Source organism: Mesoplodon mirus (genome assembly GCF_964341445.2).
Source record: "Mesoplodon mirus genome assembly, chromosome: 12".
Classification (NCBI taxonomy): domain Eukaryota; kingdom Metazoa; phylum Chordata; class Mammalia; order Artiodactyla; family Ziphiidae; genus Mesoplodon; species Mesoplodon mirus.
Genome location: NC_138988.1, coordinates 2,545,667 through 2,564,014, shown reverse-complemented (window position 1 = coordinate 2,564,014; position 18,348 = coordinate 2,545,667). Strand labels below are relative to the sequence as shown.

General features: G+C 47.5%; 1 protein-coding gene across 1 annotated transcript in view; it reads left to right on the top strand.

The window, feature by feature from the left end:
* The first annotated feature begins 8,182 nt into the window (after positions 1 to 8,182).
* The window catches only part of ACAD9 (acyl-CoA dehydrogenase family member 9), a 59,188-nt gene continuing 49,022 nt past the window's right edge, over positions 8,183 to 18,348 (top strand). Inside the window, exons 1-2 of the mRNA XM_082639156.1 lie at positions 8,183 to 8,395; positions 12,662 to 12,755. Of these exons, the coding sequence (XP_082495282.1) occupies positions 8,246 to 8,395; positions 12,662 to 12,755 (244 nt within the window). The 5' untranslated portion in view covers positions 8,183 to 8,245. The remainder of the gene's footprint in view (positions 8,396 to 12,661; positions 12,756 to 18,348) is intronic.

Below are 18,348 nucleotides of genomic sequence, written 5' to 3'. Positions count from 1 at the left end.
CTCTACCTCATCTGCCGCCTGGCATGATGCTTCGCTTTGTCGCTTTGTCGATGGAGGGTGCATGCGGGGCGCTGCCAGAGGAGGATTTTCTTCCAGGTTCGGTAGGCGGCTTTTTTGTACTGTGCGCATGTGGCCAGGATTTACCGCTCGCCAACCCAGGAAGCGGTTCCCTGCCACAAACCTCAGCACCCTCGCCCGCCCCAGGTGGGAGGTTTCCTGCTTGCTGCTCCTGCCCGAGGTCCCCGCCTGCCTTTGACTTGGTGACTGTAGGCCCTTTGGAGCCCAGGGCACCCAGCCGGCTGCAAGCAGAGCTCCGATGAGCGTGAAGTGTGGTCTTCGGAAGGGCCCACGCCCCACAGTTTGTCTCTTTCAAGGGTATTTTTTTGAGAATCACAAAAGGAAATTATCAATAATTTTTGACTTAATGCCGACTCTCCCTGGTCCTGTAATCTGCATTTACAACATCCAGGAAGATGGAAAGAGGATTTTTTCATGCATTTCGTTCTCACCATATAGCGTGTGAATATACAGGCCAGTCCCTTCTCGGAGGCAGGCAGGGTAGAAATGATAAGTGAACAAATGTGGAGAACAGAGCTGATTATCAGTCTCTGCCTAGGAAATCACAGTGTGGTCCGCTAGATATTTTTATTGAACTTTAATGGTGAGCAAACTTTATTCTTTATCAGCTCATGCTGAGTGAGCACTGAAAGCTTTTTGAAACGCAGGGACCGACTTGGGGCCTGAGCTGTCTCTCCCTCCCGGGATCAGTGGGTGAACCATTAAGATGAATTCTCCCCCATAACACTTCATTATCTGGTTTGCAGCCCCACAGTCACTGGCTTAAAGGATTACAAAAGAATATTGTTGTTGGTTTCAAAGAAATGTTAGTGCTGAGTGCCAAATGCCTTTGCAGGGGCCCCCAGGGTTTTCTGGCAAGAGGCTGACTGCAGGGCTTCCCGACAATGACCAAGCCGGATCTCGCTGTGCGTCAGGATTCCACTACTGCAGGCATCAGGGTGATGGACTGTGCTTCCCCCAGTATGTTTCCTGGGAATTATTTGTTTGAGTTGAAGAGGAATAGTCCACAGTAAGTCCTTTCAGCAAGAACTGGCGTCGCATCTTCTTTTAGGGCAGTTTCCCATGAGTTAAGGATGCTGGCTCTGCCACTTGGGCATCTTGAAATAAGATTTCAGGCTCTGGTGCGACTTCTCTGGCCCCCTTCTCTCGGACCAGTGAACCTCGCCCAGGAGCGCCCCCTAATAAAGCTCACTTGAAGCTTTCCTCTGTTTCATGATGCCGTTTGTTAAGATCCGACCTTACATTTGGTGCCGAAACCCGGGAGGGGTACCAAGCCCCGCGGGCCGCTCCTCCCCTCCCCCAGGAGACAACTAGGGAACCTCTACTCTTCCACCCGATCCGGCAGAAAACGGGCTACATCAAAGAAGTTCGCTACCTCTCTCAAGCTTACGATCTAACCTGGCACGACATCTTTGTGATCCTATCTTCTGTGACCCCTGACGAGAGGGAAAGAATTCAAACTGCTGCCCGAAACCATGCAGATCAGGTTCACCTTACTGACAACTCCATGCCTGTCGGAGCGACTGCCGAACCTGGCACCGATCCAGGCTGGACTTATCAGGATGGCCAAGATGGCCGTCATAAACGCGACCTCATGATCCAATGCCTCCTGGCTGGCATGCAAGCTGCCGCTCATAAGGTAGTCAATTTGAAAAACTAAAAGAGATAACCCAAGAACCTAATGAAAATCCAGCTATCTTTCTCAATCGCCTTACAGAGGCCTTAACTCTCTACACCCGGCTGGATCCCGACACCCAGGCAGGGGCAGCGGTCCTAGCCACCCATTTTATCACCCAATCAGCCCCGGACATCCGAAAGAAATTAAAACGGGCAGAAGACGGCTCTCAAACCCCTATTCGAGATCTGGTAAAGATGGCCTTTAAAGTGTACAATGGCCGTGAGGATTTGGCAGAATCCAGCCGACAGGCTCGGATGCACCAGAAGGTGGCCCTCCAAACCCAAGCTCTTGTAGCCGCCCTAAGGCCGGCCATCTCCCATGGATCACAGCATCCACGGGGTCCGCAAAAGGCAACCCCGCCGGGGGCCTGCTTCAAATGCGGAAAAGAAGGCCACTGGGCTCGCCAATGTCCCAATCCCCGACCTCCTTCTAAGCCCTGTCCCAGCTGCGGGCTAACGGGCCGCTGGAAGAGCGACTGCCCTACGACTGGCCCTCCCTCAGCGTCTCCACGAGGGGGGTGGGCCGACCCAAAGGCATTACCACTCGAACTGCTGGGATTGGCTGACGACTGACGGCGCCCGGACTCGAAGACACCCATCACCCTCGCCGAGCCCAGGGTAACGCTACAGGTAGCGGGTTCCTTCGCAGGCGCATGGAGGAAGTCTCTCGGGTGGCCACAAACCAAATGCTCCTCGGTCCTTACACCTTGCTTCCTACAGAACCCCCAACTGGTCTCCCCTAAGCCTCGGACCTTTGGTCGCCCGACTCCCCTTTCGACGCCCCCATTCAGCATGAAGTAGCCAGAGATCAGAACGCCGCCCCATTACACCAAAGATGTCGCGATGTAAGGCCAACTGGCCCGAGGCAGGGGAACGCAATCAGATTCACAGGTTGCATCAGACAGAAACTCTCCGGACCACCCAGTTCCAGAAACTGACCTGGAGACTTTCCGGACCACCCAGTTCCAGGAACTGACCTGGGGACCTTCCACCCGGCCCAGCCTTCCCGCCTTTCGAGGGGCGGGACTAGCGGTCCCAAGACTGATGTAACCGGCACCAGATAGTGCCACGATACCCGAAGAGACCACCAAATAAGGAATACCCTGCGCCCTCCCAGATTCACCACACCCCTTTCCCTTCTTCCCCTATAAAATCCTGCCCAACCCTCCTCGCCCGGGTGCGACTTCTCTGGCCCCCTTCTCTCGGACCAGTGAACCTCGCCCAGGAGCGCCCCCTAATAAAGCTCACTTGAAGCTTTAAAAAAAAAAAAAAAAAAAAAAAAAAAAAAAAAAAAAAAAAAAGATTTCAGGCTCTACTGGCTTTGTGCAAACAGATAAGACCCCAGTGAGTCAATGTACTTGTTTGGCTGTTATACTACAGCAGCTGCTTTGGGAATGCTGGCAGTTTCAACACAGCGTTTGGTTGCATGTTATTTTAACATGCTTTTCATACTGTAATAGTGGGGGACACACGCTCTAGAACTTGGTTGAATCTTAGGTTCTTTTGGCTTTTGAAGCATAAGGAAAAATCAGAGGTATTTCGTTTTTGTCGTTGTTAATGCTGTTAAAATTTCAGCTCTCCTGAGATTTTGAAAAACTGTTATCACTAGGACCAAGTCTCGACTTAAGAGCCCCTATTTTTAGACTCTTTTTTTTCAGGGTTGCTAGACCCTGAAGTCTACAGTGTGTAGAGTGGGAGGAGAACTAAATGTTAGACCACTTGATTTGCATAAAAATCCATGTTTTGTGTTGATTTCATCATCTGATAGGTGAGGAAACTGGGCCTCTGGAATAGGACGTGCCTTGCCCGAGGTCTGGCGGTGGAGGAGGAGGATGAAGCGGATTGGTGAAAATGCATCACTGAGCAGAAGGATCTCTTAGACACGTCAGTCCGAAACATTCAGACTGACAATCCCACAAAAGAAAGAAGAGCCAGAACACATGTAAAAGGGGCACCTAAGTACCAAGGGCGTGCTTGATCCTCCTTGCAACTTGACCTAAGGGTGTGTCACCCCATCGAGCTGGCAGAGGTGGAGAGTGACACCGAGGCCTGATGGGGTTTCTGACCTCTGTCAGGGTAATTTCACCTTACTTCAGGTCGGCCAGGAACGGGGGCGAGTGATGACAGAGAAAGAGGTCATTTCTCACCCACCCAGTCTTGCCTTGCCGCCTTCAGGAAGGCAGTACAGCCGGTGGGGGGGGATGAGGACACAGGCCCAGGAGCCAGCCGGCAGGGCCCGGAGCCTGGCTTTGCTGTTTAGGACTGTGTGAGCTTTCACTGCCTGTGTTTCCCATCTGCAAAATGGGCATAAAGTGCCTGAATTCACAGGCTCGTTTAGAGGATTGAATGATATTGACACATGTAAAGCACGTGAGCCAGTGTCTGGCATAGAAGGGCACTCATCCTGGGTGACTAGGATGGGGATCAGTAATAACAATCTGGTTGCTTGGGGCTCAGTTGACCTGCATGACAGGTGTGACCGGCCCCTAAAATGATGACTCTTTATACTGTTCCTTATAGTGTTTTCCTTGACACTTGGAAGGTGTTTTTATTAGTTGGGGGCTGCTGTAACAAACCCCCAAATGTCAGTGGCTTCATACAGTACATATTTCTTGCTCCTCTGTTAATACTTAACATGGGTGTTCCTATTCCGTGGCTGGCTTTCCTCCTTTGGAGGAAAAGACCAATATTCAAAGACCTACGCCTTTCCCATCTCATCCCGCCACCCACTAGGGCCGCGTCTTCTGCTTCCAGCTGGTGGAAGAGGCGGCAGCAGAGAGTGACCGCTCATTTCTTAAAAGCTGGAAGGAAGCCATTGATTCTAAACCATAGCAGGAGCCCTGGGTGTGTGGGCTGTGAGACACGGCCCCAGCCCCGTGGTCGCTGTTAGGCCCTGTTTATTGATGTTGCCATGTGCCAAGAATCACACCCTCATGTCTTAGTCTGCAAGGGCCGCTGTAACAAAGAACCACAGACCGGGGGCTGCAACAGTCTACTGTCTCCCACTTCTGGTGGCTAGAAGTCCAAGATCAAGGTGTTGGCAGGGTTGGTTCCTTCTGAGGGCTGAGAATCTGTCCCAGGCCTCTCTCCCAGCTTCTGCAGTTTGCTGGCCACCTTGGCCTTCCTTGGCCTGTAGAATCGTTAACTTGATCTATGTCTTCACCCTCACATGGCATCTCCCTATGTGCACTTCTTTGTCCACATTTCTCCTTCTTATAAGGGCACCGGTTGTACTGGGCTAGGAGTCCACCCCACCCCGCTATGACTTCTTCCTAGCTTAGCTCATTATATCTGCAACACAATGCAATAGGAAACCCTCATTTCAAATAAGGTCACATTCTCAGGTGCTGGGGGTTAGGATTTCAACAAATGAATTTTGGGGGACACAATTCAACCCATAACACCTCGTTACATTTGTGGCTTTCAACAAGCCAGTGACTTCCATGTTTCCGTAATAAAGTGGGCAAATACACATCAAAAAGGAAAGAAGTAGTAGTGGACAACATAATTTAGTGTATGAGACAACATTTTTCTTTGAGGGACACCTCTCTTCTTGCAGGTATTTGATGTCTGGACAGTGAGGTGTCAGCCAACTTCTCTCGGCAGGAAATGCTCTGGTGATAACTGTGCATGATTTATCTGTGAGCCTTTAGTTAGGACGCTGATGGCTACGAGGCAGGAACCTTGACTAGACTCTCATTTTTCACATGACTGACTATTGACCTTGTAGCCTTAGGACAGGAGACAACGCCACCCCTTTCTTCTAATTCTGTGTTCATAAATGTCTCCATGACCTTCCCCACTGTATGGCTTTCACACTGAGGGGTGTAGGAATAGTTTCCTACTCAGAGGATGTGCCAGAGGCCCAGAGCCAAGCATCCTGGTATGCTACCACCAACACGATGGCCACACAAGAGTGCCAGATTATTTGCTGGTAAGTCATGGGTGAGAACCAGTTGTACTGACGTGATCATACAGAAGGACGTTCAGATCTACTCGGTGAGAGTGTTTTAAATATGAAATGTGGAAATTCTATGTCTAAAGCAAACTTTAAAAATGACATCCTATTTCTCAGAGGCTAATACTCAAGTATAAGATGGAAATCTCAGTGTGTAACCATTTTTTATTTTTATATTATTACAAGAAAAACTGATCATTTGCTGTGGTAGATGCTTTTGTAAGGATTTAGTTAATCCTCACAAAAGTTCTGTGAGGTAAGTGATATTATACTCACTTTTACAGATGAGGAAGCTGAATTTAGAAACTGGCAAAGTAGTAGAACTCCAGAACTTTTCCCATTGTACATGCTACTAGAGTACGTAGAAATTATGCCTTAATTTTTTTCTAATTTTTGTTTCGGAAACTGTGTGCCACTGAATTTCTCACTTGTTTAATTTAGGGAGGATCCAACCAAATTAGGATCCACTAAAGAGGATCCAGCACATTATCGGGTGACTTGATTGATTTGACTACATTTGTTTTGGCCAAAATGTACACCAGCTCATACTTAAAACCCAGCAATGGCACTTTTTCTTTGTTTCACCCGCAGAGTTAATTCACAAAGGCACTTGTTACCAAATGCCTTCTTGAGAAGCTGAATGCTGAAACTGGCAAATACTGACCACTGATGAAGAAACCAGGTGACAAGCCTTTAAAAGTGAAAGACAAAATAGAGAACACATTGCAGAAGATGCCTGCAAGTACAGGTATTTTGCAACCAAGAAAGTTTTTGAGCTCTTTTTTCCCTGATGCTATGTCATTGATCAGGATAGGGTAGGATAATCAAATAGTTTAGAAATCCCACTAGGGGATTAAAGACAGAGGGAATTTTAAGGGAGTTTGGGAGACTGTGTAAGCTAATGACCACTCAAGAGAAGAATCCAGTAACCTAGCAACGATCTACACTACCTTGAAGGAAGACAGGTGCCTCCAAGCGCCAGGCACATTTAAGCCACAAACCCTGATAGTTAAAGCACAAGAAAAAGACACGGGGTCTGAATCTTGTTACATGAAGTCAGGGAGTTAATCATCCTTTAAGAATAGCATTTCTGCGTGTAGCCAAGATGGAAATATAGGTGAAAAGGAAAGAAACTAGGTGAAAGGAGACATTCTACTGAAACCTGAGATTAATTACCATATTTTAGTCTATGTTACTACTCTTTTGCTAATATAAATATGCATTAAATAGCTCCATGACATCCCTGGTCAGACCATATAGGGTCACAGGAGGAACTAATGATGTAAGCCTTGACGTTTGCCCAAGGATGAGGAAGGTGGTCTTCTCCCCTCCCCACTTTTTCTTGGATGATAAAGATGTAGCCCTCTTGGTTCTCAGGGCTCCGTTCCCTTGCCAGCCCGCTTGTATCTCTCACAAGCGTCCTGTGCTAACAGACTCACTCTTTGCCTATCACTTTGCCTCACACCGACTTCCTTCTGCAACCAGACAAAATAACCTGAGCTTCAGTTAAGTCCTAACACCAGGTGAGAGGTTTTAATTAAAAGACAGTGGGTTCGCGTCCACATCTGAGATGCAGGGTGGGGGTTGAGTCCCAATCTGAGTTTTGGCTGGGTTCGAGTCCCTCCCGAGAAGGACTGCGTTTTCATTATCAAGTCTTTACCCATACAAGTGTACCTTTTATTGGGTCTGGCACAGCACGCTGAGCTGAATGCGTTTCCCACTGCTCTCTGAATATTGACGGTGGCAGAGAGCATTGCCAATGAGAAAAAGGCGTATTGTTACTGCCCTGTAAATGCGACAGGCAGGGCGCAGGCACTGGTGAGGAGGGCCTTCAGGGCATCGCTGGGTGTGGGGAGTGGGGCGCCCTCCCCCCCATCCCGTCCCTGCCACCGGTCCCGGCTCCAGCTTGTCCCCCAGCCCCGCCCACCCTTGCCGTTCAGGTTGGCGTTTCCCAGGGACGTAGTAACTACAGGGTTTTATCCAGACCGCTCTGGTGGAATATCTTTCCTTTTCTTCTCCCCACCCCCCATATATGTGAGAAATACGTAAGCTATGAAGCAAAACCAAAGGAATCCTCACTAATCACCCACTTAAAAGCAAGGACCGTAACCCGTGTGTGCGCTCCCTCCAGAGATAATCAATATCGTGAATTTCCCCCACCCCCCGCTTTGTAGTTCCACCATGTCCTCGTTGCCCCAACTGGCGAGAGGGAGGCAAGTGGAAGCAGCTGGGCCACCGCTTAGGTTCCGGCTCCCGGAGACGCTGCCCCGGCTGGTAATTTACCGCATTTAGGCAACCACTGCAGGTGATTGAAAACAGCACGCCGCCGCCGCCGCCCAATCGCGAAGCCGCCCAATCGCGAGATCGCCAGGATTGGCCGCGGCCCCGGCCAGGGCCCGAGGCCGCGCAAGCGCGTTGGCGGCCGGCGGGGCGGCGCAGGTGGGTGGCGTCATCGGGAGGCGCGACCCCGGGGCAAGTGATTAAAGCGCTGGGAAAGCGGCGGCGGCGGCGGCGAGAGCGACTCGGGACAGCATGAGCGGCTGCGGGCTCTTCTTGCGCTCGGTGGCGACGGCGCGCTTGTGCCGTGCCATGGTGGCCTTCACCGCGAGTCGGCGCCCGCTGCGCACCAGTCCACCGAGCCAAGCTTTCGCCAAGGAGCTCTTCCTGGGCAAAATCGAGAAGGTAACGCCGAGCCCCGGCCAGCCATTGCCCTTCCTCCTCGCCTTTTGCCCTTTGCGGGAAGGGCCCGGTCGAGCCTGGTTAGAGTCCCCACACCTGCCGTAGAAACTCACCTGCGGGCGGGCGTGCTAACCCTGTGGCTCTGAGAAGCTATGGTTTTGACCTGTGTTCTAGCTAACGCCTGCCGGGACACCCTGGGAAACCCTAGGCGAGGTGGTCGCTAAGTCATCCACAACTCAACACTCCGGCCGCGAACTGGGGGGCCGGGAGGGGGTTTCCTGTTTCCTAAGCACAGACCATGCCACTCCTCTCTCTGTTGGCTTCTACGGCCGAGTCTCAACGCCTCACCCCCACCTTTCAGGTTCCCCAGAAGCCCAGCTCAAAGGTGCCTTCCCCGCCCGTCCCTTCCACGGGTCGCACGACCTAGTGTTACTAAGCACTTAACGGCCTCTTATAGTCAGAAGACTTGGATTTGACCTTGACTCTGACTTTGAGTCCCATTTCTTTCAGCCTTAAAACGGAGCTTGCGATGTGTTCTGCGTCTCAGATGTGTTGTAACGAGACGTATATACGTGGAAATGCTTTTTAAACTGTTAAGATGCGGTACAGATTCTTGAAGCAGCAGAATGAGTAGGCGGTGCTGGCGTCTTGTGACCTTGGGCTATTAACTCCTGTGAAGTGCCTCAGTGCTCTCATACAGAAAATAGGAGTAAAAACAGCCCTCGCCCCCTCCCACAGGTGGCCCGCAAGCCAAAGAAAAATGTGTGTAAAGTGCTTTGAGCTTGGCTGGAATGTTGGCTGATTCTGTATTACTTTAGGAGTTATTCCCTGGTTTTTCTAGGACATTCTCTAAGGTCGTCAGGCATTACAGATGCAGACGCTCTGACTGGAGTGGTTTGCCCTGCTAGAAGTACAAAGCTAGCTCTTAAAGTGAGGGAAGCCATTTCCTCCAGAACCTGGGGCTGTGTGCTGCTGTGTTGTGGGACCCCCGTGGCTCCCAGCAGCTTGGGGAAGAAAGAACACACATTCTTCTGTTACCGACCAGGGTTCTTGGCCTTCCCCAAGAAATAGTAATTTACTAGAGGCCAGACAAGAAATTCGGGCAAGGCTTTATCGGGGCCTGTGCTGCAGCAGGTGGGAACAAGAACAAACAGCATGTTCCCTTGCTCGCTCAGTCCCCAAGGGGGGCAAACTTGTTTCTTATATGGGGTGAGGGTAGAAATGTGTCCAGGGGTCAGGCCGGAGAGGTGGTTTAGGTGTTTTGTCCACCCCTTAGGTGGTGGTGTGTGCAGGGGGCATGTGGGGTACTCTGTTTTTTTCTCCAGGCTCTTCAAAAGTGGCAGTTGGTTTTTTTTTTTGTTTTTTGTTTTGGTCTTTTCGTATCTGTTGGATCCAGAATTTGCCCCAACTGCGCATGCACACAGTTATTTTTAGTCCCATACAGTTTCTTTGTGTTTTGTTGCTCAAGGAGAGATGTGTCCAGGTGCATTGATTGCAGCAGTGCAGCAAAGAGTCCCAGGTCCCAGCCTGTCTCATTTCATGCTCCTCTTTCTCCAAACCTATGGCGCCACCTCCCCCATCCTCACTCTCACCTGTCGGCTTTGCTTCCTGTTTCACTGGGAAAATACACGCAGTCAGGTAAGAACTTCTATCACCACACTTACCCCCTCCTCCCCACATGTGTGCCCGTGTGGTCTGCGTTCTCTGCACTGATGTGGGGGAACCGTCCACTCCCAGCAAAGGCCAGCTATACCCCAAGCTTTCTCAGCTACTCAAGGACACTGATTCCTTCTTGTCTCCTTGACAAGTCCAAACATTAGACAACATTTCCAACCAGCTCATTCGGAGTTGAAGTTTTCTAAGGCTTAGTCTGTGGACTTCTCTTTTCATCTACAAGCATTCCTCTGATAATCTAATTCAGTATCATGCTGTCAGTATCCGGAAGATGCACATTTATTTCTCCAGCTGAGATTTCTCCCCTGAACTCCATACTCTTCATATCTACCTTTCTACTCAAAAGCTACGCTTGGATGTTACTAGGCATCGCCCGTCTAGCCCACCCAAAACTGAGCTCCTGGTCTCTCCACCCAATCCTGTCTTCCCTCCCGCTCTTCTTATCGGAGAGGGTGGTGACTCTGCTCTTCCACTTGTTCAGGTCAAATACCTGGAGTCAGCTTTGACACCTTCTGCTCTCATAAGCCACATCTAATCTGACAGCAAATCCCGTTTTCTGTACGTTCAGGTTCTATTTAGAATCTGACAGCTTCTAAGCACTTCTCCTGGTACCTCCCTGGTTCACGCAGACATCGTCTCTCTCAGCGTTGTTGGGGTTTGAGCAGCAACGTGGTATCCGAGATGCTTAGAATCTCAGAATAGAAGGAGACCTTCATGATCACGCAGGCCGGCAGTTGTCCCCCTGGGGGACAGTTGGACCCAGGCTGTTCCTGAGAGCACCCCCAGGGCTGCTGCAGGGACCAGTGGGGGAGTCAAGTGGGAGGGATCTGGGTGACTTTTCTCCCCGTTCACAGCCTCAGCCAGAGCAGCTTGGCTTGCATCTGTTTTGCATATTTGGTTTCTGCACTGGATCTATTTGAAAAACCGGTTGTACTTTCAAAAATTTGAAAAGTGCTGATGAAATTGAACCCATCACCCAGGAGGCACCCCGTTTAGACTCTGAACACTGTCATCAGAGATTTGTTCTCACATGTGCTCGAGATCTCTCTCCTGGGGACAGTTGTCCTTTGGTTGCAGTTGAGGCCACCTGGTTCCCAGCCTGTTCTTTCCTCTCACCTGGCTGCTCGCTGGTACCAGAATCATCTCCCTCTAACACAGCCATTGCAGCAGGCCCAGGTGGGCCCGTGCAGGCCGGCCCAGTGGACGTGGCGTCTACATTCGGCTAAAGAGCCGGCTTTGTTCTAAGTGGCTGCGGGGTGGTGACAGCTCAGCATAATTTCCTTGTAGACCACCTTAGGGGCAGGGTCGAAGGTGGCCTGGAGGCAGAGATTCCTTTAAGTTTGGGCATGGCACCCACCTATCACCTGTACAGGTGGCCGGAGAGAAGAAAGTAGATTTGGGAGCCTGTAACTAGAGTGGCTGATTATTTACAGGGCTGGAGAGGAGACAGGACTCCTCTGTTTTGAAGACCTTTCTCAAGATGCTTGGTGAGAGGTGCTGTGAGGAGAGGGGGGGCTCCTGGGGGCGGCTTAGGGCCTGGGACATCACTTCTCAGCAGGTGTCGGTCAAATCCAGATATTCGGGTCACGCTGGCAGCTAACGGGGGGGTGGGGTGGGGTGGAGCTCAAAAGCCAGAGGGCACAGCGGGATGATTTTAGGCAGCATATAGCCATGGCCTGGTTGGGAATCCAGGGTCAGTTGGAAACACTGTCCACTCCTCTATCAGTTTGAGGTAGACTTGAAGCGGAGTTGCTTTCCAGGCTGTGGGGACAAGAGCAGAGCCAGTACCCGACACAGATGATTGCAGCTATTTCGTGTTCAGGACACCTCATCTCCTCTGAGCCTCACAGCTGCTCTCTGAGGCCTCGCCTGTAGCAGGAGAGAAACGGACACTGAGAAGGGCTGTGACTTGCCCATCACACATCTAAGAATCGGCAGAGCCGGGGCTGCATTCGGTTGATGTGGCTCCTCGGCTGGGCCTCCTCTGGTGGCCCTGCTCAGCGCACGGAGCAGGGCTCAGTAGGCAGGACGGGCAGGTGCTGGAGCGAGCAGCCAGGTGGGAACCCGGCAAGATGTCAGACCCGTGATCACAGTCCGTTCTTGTCAGTGGCAGCATCTTTGAGCTCACAGGACAACTGAGGTGGATTTCTGTGTTTTGGTAAAGAGCTTGCTCATCCATTATCTTCCATGGTCCTCACAACGACCTTGAGTAAATATTACCTGCTCATTATAGGTGAGAAAACCGCAGTGTGGACAGGTGATGGGATGTGACTAAGGCTGCCCAGTTAGTAAGCTGCAAATCAGGGCCCAGACTGGGGTTTGAAATGTTAGTCCAGGCTCTCTGCTCCATGGGGCAAGCTGACCAAAATTAGGAACAGTTTTGGGTCAGGGAGGAGGATGAACCAAGGTGCTGGAGCCTAACGCCCTTCCTTGTCTTAAGCTCCTTCTGAAGTTTGCTTTCCGGTTCCTTCAGTGAGTAAGGCTCTGCCAGCCGATGTGGAAACTAGCAAGTCTTTTTCCTTCCCTTTCGGTTGATATTGCCACTATGGGAGGTTGCCAAAAATTAAATTTTTACTACATGTTTATCATTTTTAGAAAGAAGTTTTCCCATTTCCAGAAGTTAGCCAAGATGAACTTAATGAAATTAATCAGTTTGTGGGACCTGTAGAAAAATTCTTCACTGAAGAGGGTATGTATGATTTTCTTTATCATTACCAATTTCCATTTTAATGGCAATGCTTTGATATTTATATTAGAAGCAGTGTACATTAATCATGGAGAAATAGTACTATCGACATATTTTGCTTAAAAGATCATTCCAGGGCTTCCCTGGGAGCTCAGTGGTTAAGAATCTGCCTGCCAATGCAGTGGACACAGGTTCGAGCCCTGGTCCGGGAAGATCCCGCATGCCGCGGAGCAACTAAGCCCGTGTGCCACAACTACTGAGCCTGCGCTCTAGAGCCTGTGAGCCAGAACTACTGAAGCCTGCGCTCTGGAGCCTGTGCTCCACAATGAGAGATGCCACCGCCATGAGAAGCCCGCGCACCGCAACGAAGAGTAGCCCCTGCTCACCACAACTAGAGAAAAGCCAGCGTGCCGCAAGGAAGACCCAGTGCAGCCATAAATAAATCAATAAATCAGTAAATCCAACTGCTCCTGAATTACATGATATCTAGTTCAGTGCCTTTTTTTTTGGCTGCATGTGGGATCCAGTTCCCTGACCAGGGATTGAGCCCGGGCCCCCTGCATTGGGAGCACAGAGTTTAAGCCACTGGAGCACCAGGGAAGTCCCTACTTGAGTGCTTCTTAATGTATCTGTGGTGAAGGACCACTTTAAACATTTCAAACTGTTGCAGGCTAACACTTTTGTAAAATGGAATAAAAATGAACAATTAGAAAAATGGAATTAAAAAAACATACAAAATACATCTATCATGTGCTTGGTTGTGTGGCAATGTAAAATTGCTGTAAATGTTTCTGAAGGTTTAATCTTGATTTCTGTACTTAGCTTGTTAGGAACCAGGGATGATCTAGGGACCAGACCATAGGTTGAGGGCACCAGTGTGGAGTGCAGGGTCCCTCACTCAGGGGTCACTGCCCTTAGCGAGGGTAGTGACCTCTGCCTACGGGAGTCCCTTGGGGGGTTGAGCAATGACAGATTGACAGCAGTGCTTCCCCACCGCTCAGGACCCCAAGGAGTTTTGTTTGTGTGGGTTTTATCTATCAACTGGTGCCCTTTTACAAATTAAAGCTGAGGAACTTTTAAAATGCTGTGTTCATTTATTACTTCATTTAAAAATAATAAGTCCATCACATGTTAACATAAACAATGTCTTTTTTCAGTTATTAAACTCTTTTTTTCATTTTATTGGAGTGTAGTTGATTTATAATAGTTTCAGGTGTACAGTAAAGTGTTTCAGTTATACATATATTCAGTCTTTTTCAGATACTTTTATGATACAGGTTATCACAGATTACTTTTTTAACAAGATTTTATTTATTTTTTTATAAATTTATTTATTTATTTTTTGGCTGCATTGGGTCTTCGTTGCTGCGCACAGGCTTTCTCTAGTTGCGGCAAGCAGGGGCTACTCATTGCGGTGGCTTCTCTTGTTGTGGATCATGGGCTCTAGGCACGCAGGCTTCAGTAGTTGTGGCTTACGGGCTCAGTAGTTGTGGCACGCGGGCTTAGCTGCTTCGCGGCATGTGGGACCTTCCCAGACCAGGGCTTGAACCTGTGTTCCCTGCGTTGGCAGGCAGATTCTTAACCACTGGCCATCAGGGAAACCCTATAACAGATTATTGTGTAGAGTTCCCTGTGCTATAAAGTAGGTCCTTGTTGGTTATCTATCTTATATATAGTAGTGTGTGTATGTTAATCCCAACCTCCTAATTTATGCCTCCCTCCCACGTTTTCCCTTTGGTAACCATGAGTTTGTTTTCAATATCTGTAGGTCTGTTTCTGTTTTGTAAGTTCATTTGTATCATTTTTTTTAAAATTAGATTCCATATAAGAGTGATATTTGTCTTTCTCTGTCTGACTTACTAGACTTCGTATGATAATCTCTAGGTCCATCCATGTTGCTGCAAATGGCATTATTTCATTTTTAGTAATATTCTATTGTATATTACTGAGCAATATCCCGTTGTATTTGTGTAATATTCCATTGTATATGTGTACCACATGTTATTTTTATTTATTTATTTATTTATTTATTTATGGCTTCATTGGGTCGTCGTTGCTGCGCACAAGCTTTCTCTAGTTGCGGCGAGCGGGGGCAACTTTTCGTTGTGGGGTGCAGACTTCTCATTGCAGTGGCTTCCCTTGTTGTGGAGCACAGGCTCTAGCCTCACGGGCTTCAGTAGTTGTGGCACATGGCCTCAGTAGTTGTGGCACGTGGCCTCAGTAGTTGTGGCACAGGGGCTTAGTTGCTTCGTGGCATGTGGGATCTTCCCAGACCAGGGATTGAACCTGTGTCTCCTGCATTGGCAGGCAGATTGTTAACCACTGCACCACCAGGGAAGTCCACTACATCTTTATCCATTCCTCTGTTGTTGGACATTTTGGTTGCTTCCATGTCTTGGCTATTGTAAATAGTGCTGCAGTGAATAAACAGTGTTTTTGATGAAGAGTGGCATTGTTTTACAGTTTTGAGAATTTTTTGGCTTATTGGAAGACAGCTGGATTCTTATATCTGTTTTTACATTTAATCTGTGATACAAACCACATAGGCCCTGGAAGACTCCACTGTAGGCTCATGACAGAACTAGGATTAAAAAGGCAAAGAGCATCTTTATTTTATTAAGATAGTTTTCTGGGCTTCCCTGGTGGCACAGTGGTTGAGAGTCTGCCTGCCGATGCAGGGGACACGGGTTCGTGCCCTGGTCTGGGAAGATCCCACATGTCATGGAGTGGCTAGGTCTGTGAGCCATGGCCACTGAGCTTGCGTGTCCGGAGCCTGTGCTCCGCAACGGGAGAGGCCACAACAGTGAGAGGCCTGCGTACCGCAAAAAAAAAAAAATAGTTTTCTTCTGTGGACTCCCTGGAAGTCTGGCGGGTCCCCTGGGCACCCTTTCAGAACTGCTGATCTATAGAGCTATCATGTTTCTAGTTTTAAAAGTTGCTGAGTTGTGTATAAATATGTTTTGTTTATTCTATTTTTGTCCTAGTGGTTATCTTACTACTACTCTCTATTTTTAGTTCCTTAGTTCCTTGTTCTTCTATTTATACTTACTATCTGGTTTGTCAGGCTTTTTTTTCCTTCCAATTTTTATTGAGGTATAATTAATTTACAATAAATTGTACATATTTAAAGTGTACAATTTGATAAATTTTGGCATGTAAACATTACTGCCAAGGAATCATCAACACAGTTAATGTAATAAACATACCCATTACCTCTAAAAGTTTTTTTTCAAAGTTTAACAATTAAAATTTATTATTAAACTTTTTAAAAATTATAGTTCATTTATAAAGTTGTGTTAGTTTCAGGTGTACAGCACAGTGATTCAGATATATATATATATATATATATATTCTTTTCCAGATTCTTTTCCCTTATAGGTTGTTACAAAATACTGAGTATAGTTCCCTGGGCTATATGGTAGGTCCTTGTTGGTTAGCTGTATTGTGTATAGTAGTGTGTAGGTGTTAATTCCAACCTCCTAATTTATCCCTCCCCACACCTTTCCCCTTTGGTACCATAAGATTGTTTTCTATGTCTGAAAGTCTGATTGTTTTCTATTTCTGCTTTGTAAATAAGGTCTTTTTTTCCCTTTTTTAATTGAAGTATAGCTGACTTACAATGCTGTGCCAGTCTCTGCTGTACAGCAAAGTGACTCAGCTATACACATATATAGGTTCTTTTTTTACATTCTTTTCCATGATGGTTTATCACAGGATATTGAATATAGTTCCCTGTACTATATGTAGGACCTTGTTCTTTATCCATTCGATATGTAATAGTTTGCATCTACCAACCCCAAACTCCCAGTTCAACTCTACCCTCCACCCGTGCGCTGGGGCAACCACAGGTCTGTTCTCTATGTCTGTGAGTCTGTTTCTGTTTTGTAGATAAGTTCATTTGTGCCATATTTTAGATTCCCCATATAAATGATATATCATACGGTATTTGTCTTTCTTATTCTGACTTACTTCACTTAGTATGATAATCTCTAGGTGCACCCATGTTGCTGCAAATGGCATTATTTCATTCTTTTTTATGGCTGAGAAGTATTCCATTGTATACATGTACCACATCTTGATCCATTCATCTGTCAGTGGACATTCAGGTTGTTTCCATGTCTTGGCTATTGTGAATAATGCTGCTATGAACATACGGGTGCATGTATCTTTCTGGATTAGAGTTTTGTCTGGATATATTCCCAGGAGTGGGATTGCTGGATCATACGTTAATTCTATTTTTAGTTTTCTGAGGAACCTCCATACTGTTCTCCATAGTGGCTGCACCAATTTACATTCCCACCAACAGTGTAGGAAGGGTCCCTTTTCTCCGCACCCTCTCCAGTGTTTGTTATTTGTAGACTTTTTAATGATGGCCATTCTGACCAGTGTGAGGTGGTACCTCATTGTAGTTTGATTTGCACTTCTCTAATGATTAGAGATGTTGAGCATCTTTTCATGTGCCTACTGGCCAGCTGTGTGTCTTCTTTGAAGAAATATCTATTTAGGTCTTCTGTCCATTTTTCGCTTGGATTGTTTTTTTGTTGTTGAGGTGTATGAGCTGTTTGTATATTTTGGAGATTAAGCCCTTGTCTGTCCCATCATTTGCAGATAGTTTCTCCCATTCCATAGGTTGTCTTTTCGTTTTTTTTATAGTTTCCTTTGCTGTGCAAAAGCTTGTAAGTTTGATTAGGTCCTGTTTGTTTATTTTTGGTTTTCTTTCTGTTGCCTTGGGAGACTGACCTAAGAAAACATTGGTAGGATTTATGTCAGAGAATGTTTTGCCTATGTTCTCTTCTAGGAGTTCTGTGGTGTCGTATGTTTAAGTCTTTAAGCCATTTTGAGCTTATTTTTGTGTATGGTGTGAGGTTGTGTTCTAACTTCACTGATTTACATGCAGCTGTCAAACTTTCCCAGCACCACTTGCTGAAGAGAAAGTCTTTTCCCCATTTTATATTCTTGCCTCCTTTGTCGAAAATTAGTTGACCATAGGTGTCTGGGTTTATTTTTGAGCTTTCTATTCTGTTCCATTGATCTGTATGCCTGTTTTTGTACCAATAATACACTGTTTTGATTACTGTAGCTTTTTTTTTTTAATTTATTTATTTGGCTGCACCGGGTCTTAGTTACAGCACGCAGGATCTTTGTTGTGGCATACGGGATCTTTAGTTGTGGCCTGTGGGATCTTTAGTTGCAGCATGCAGGACTTAGTTGCCGCATGCAAACTCTTAGTTGCATCATGTGAGATCTAGTTCCCTGACCAGGGATCAAACCTGGGCCCCCTGCATTGGGTGCCTTAGCCACTGGACCACCAGGGAAGTCCCTGTAGCTTTGTAGTATTGTCTGAAGTCTGGAAGAGTTATGCCTCCTGCTCCCCGCCCCCCCAGGATTGCTCTGGCAATTCTGGGTCTTTTATGGGTCCATATTAAATAAATTTTTGGATTATTCTACTTCTGTGAAAAATGTCATGGGTAATTTGATAGGGATCGCATTAAATGTGTAGATTGCTTTGGGTAGTATTGCTATTTTAGCAATATTAATTCTTCCAATCCAAGAGTGTAGGATATCTTTCCATTTCTTTGAATCCTCTTTTATTTCC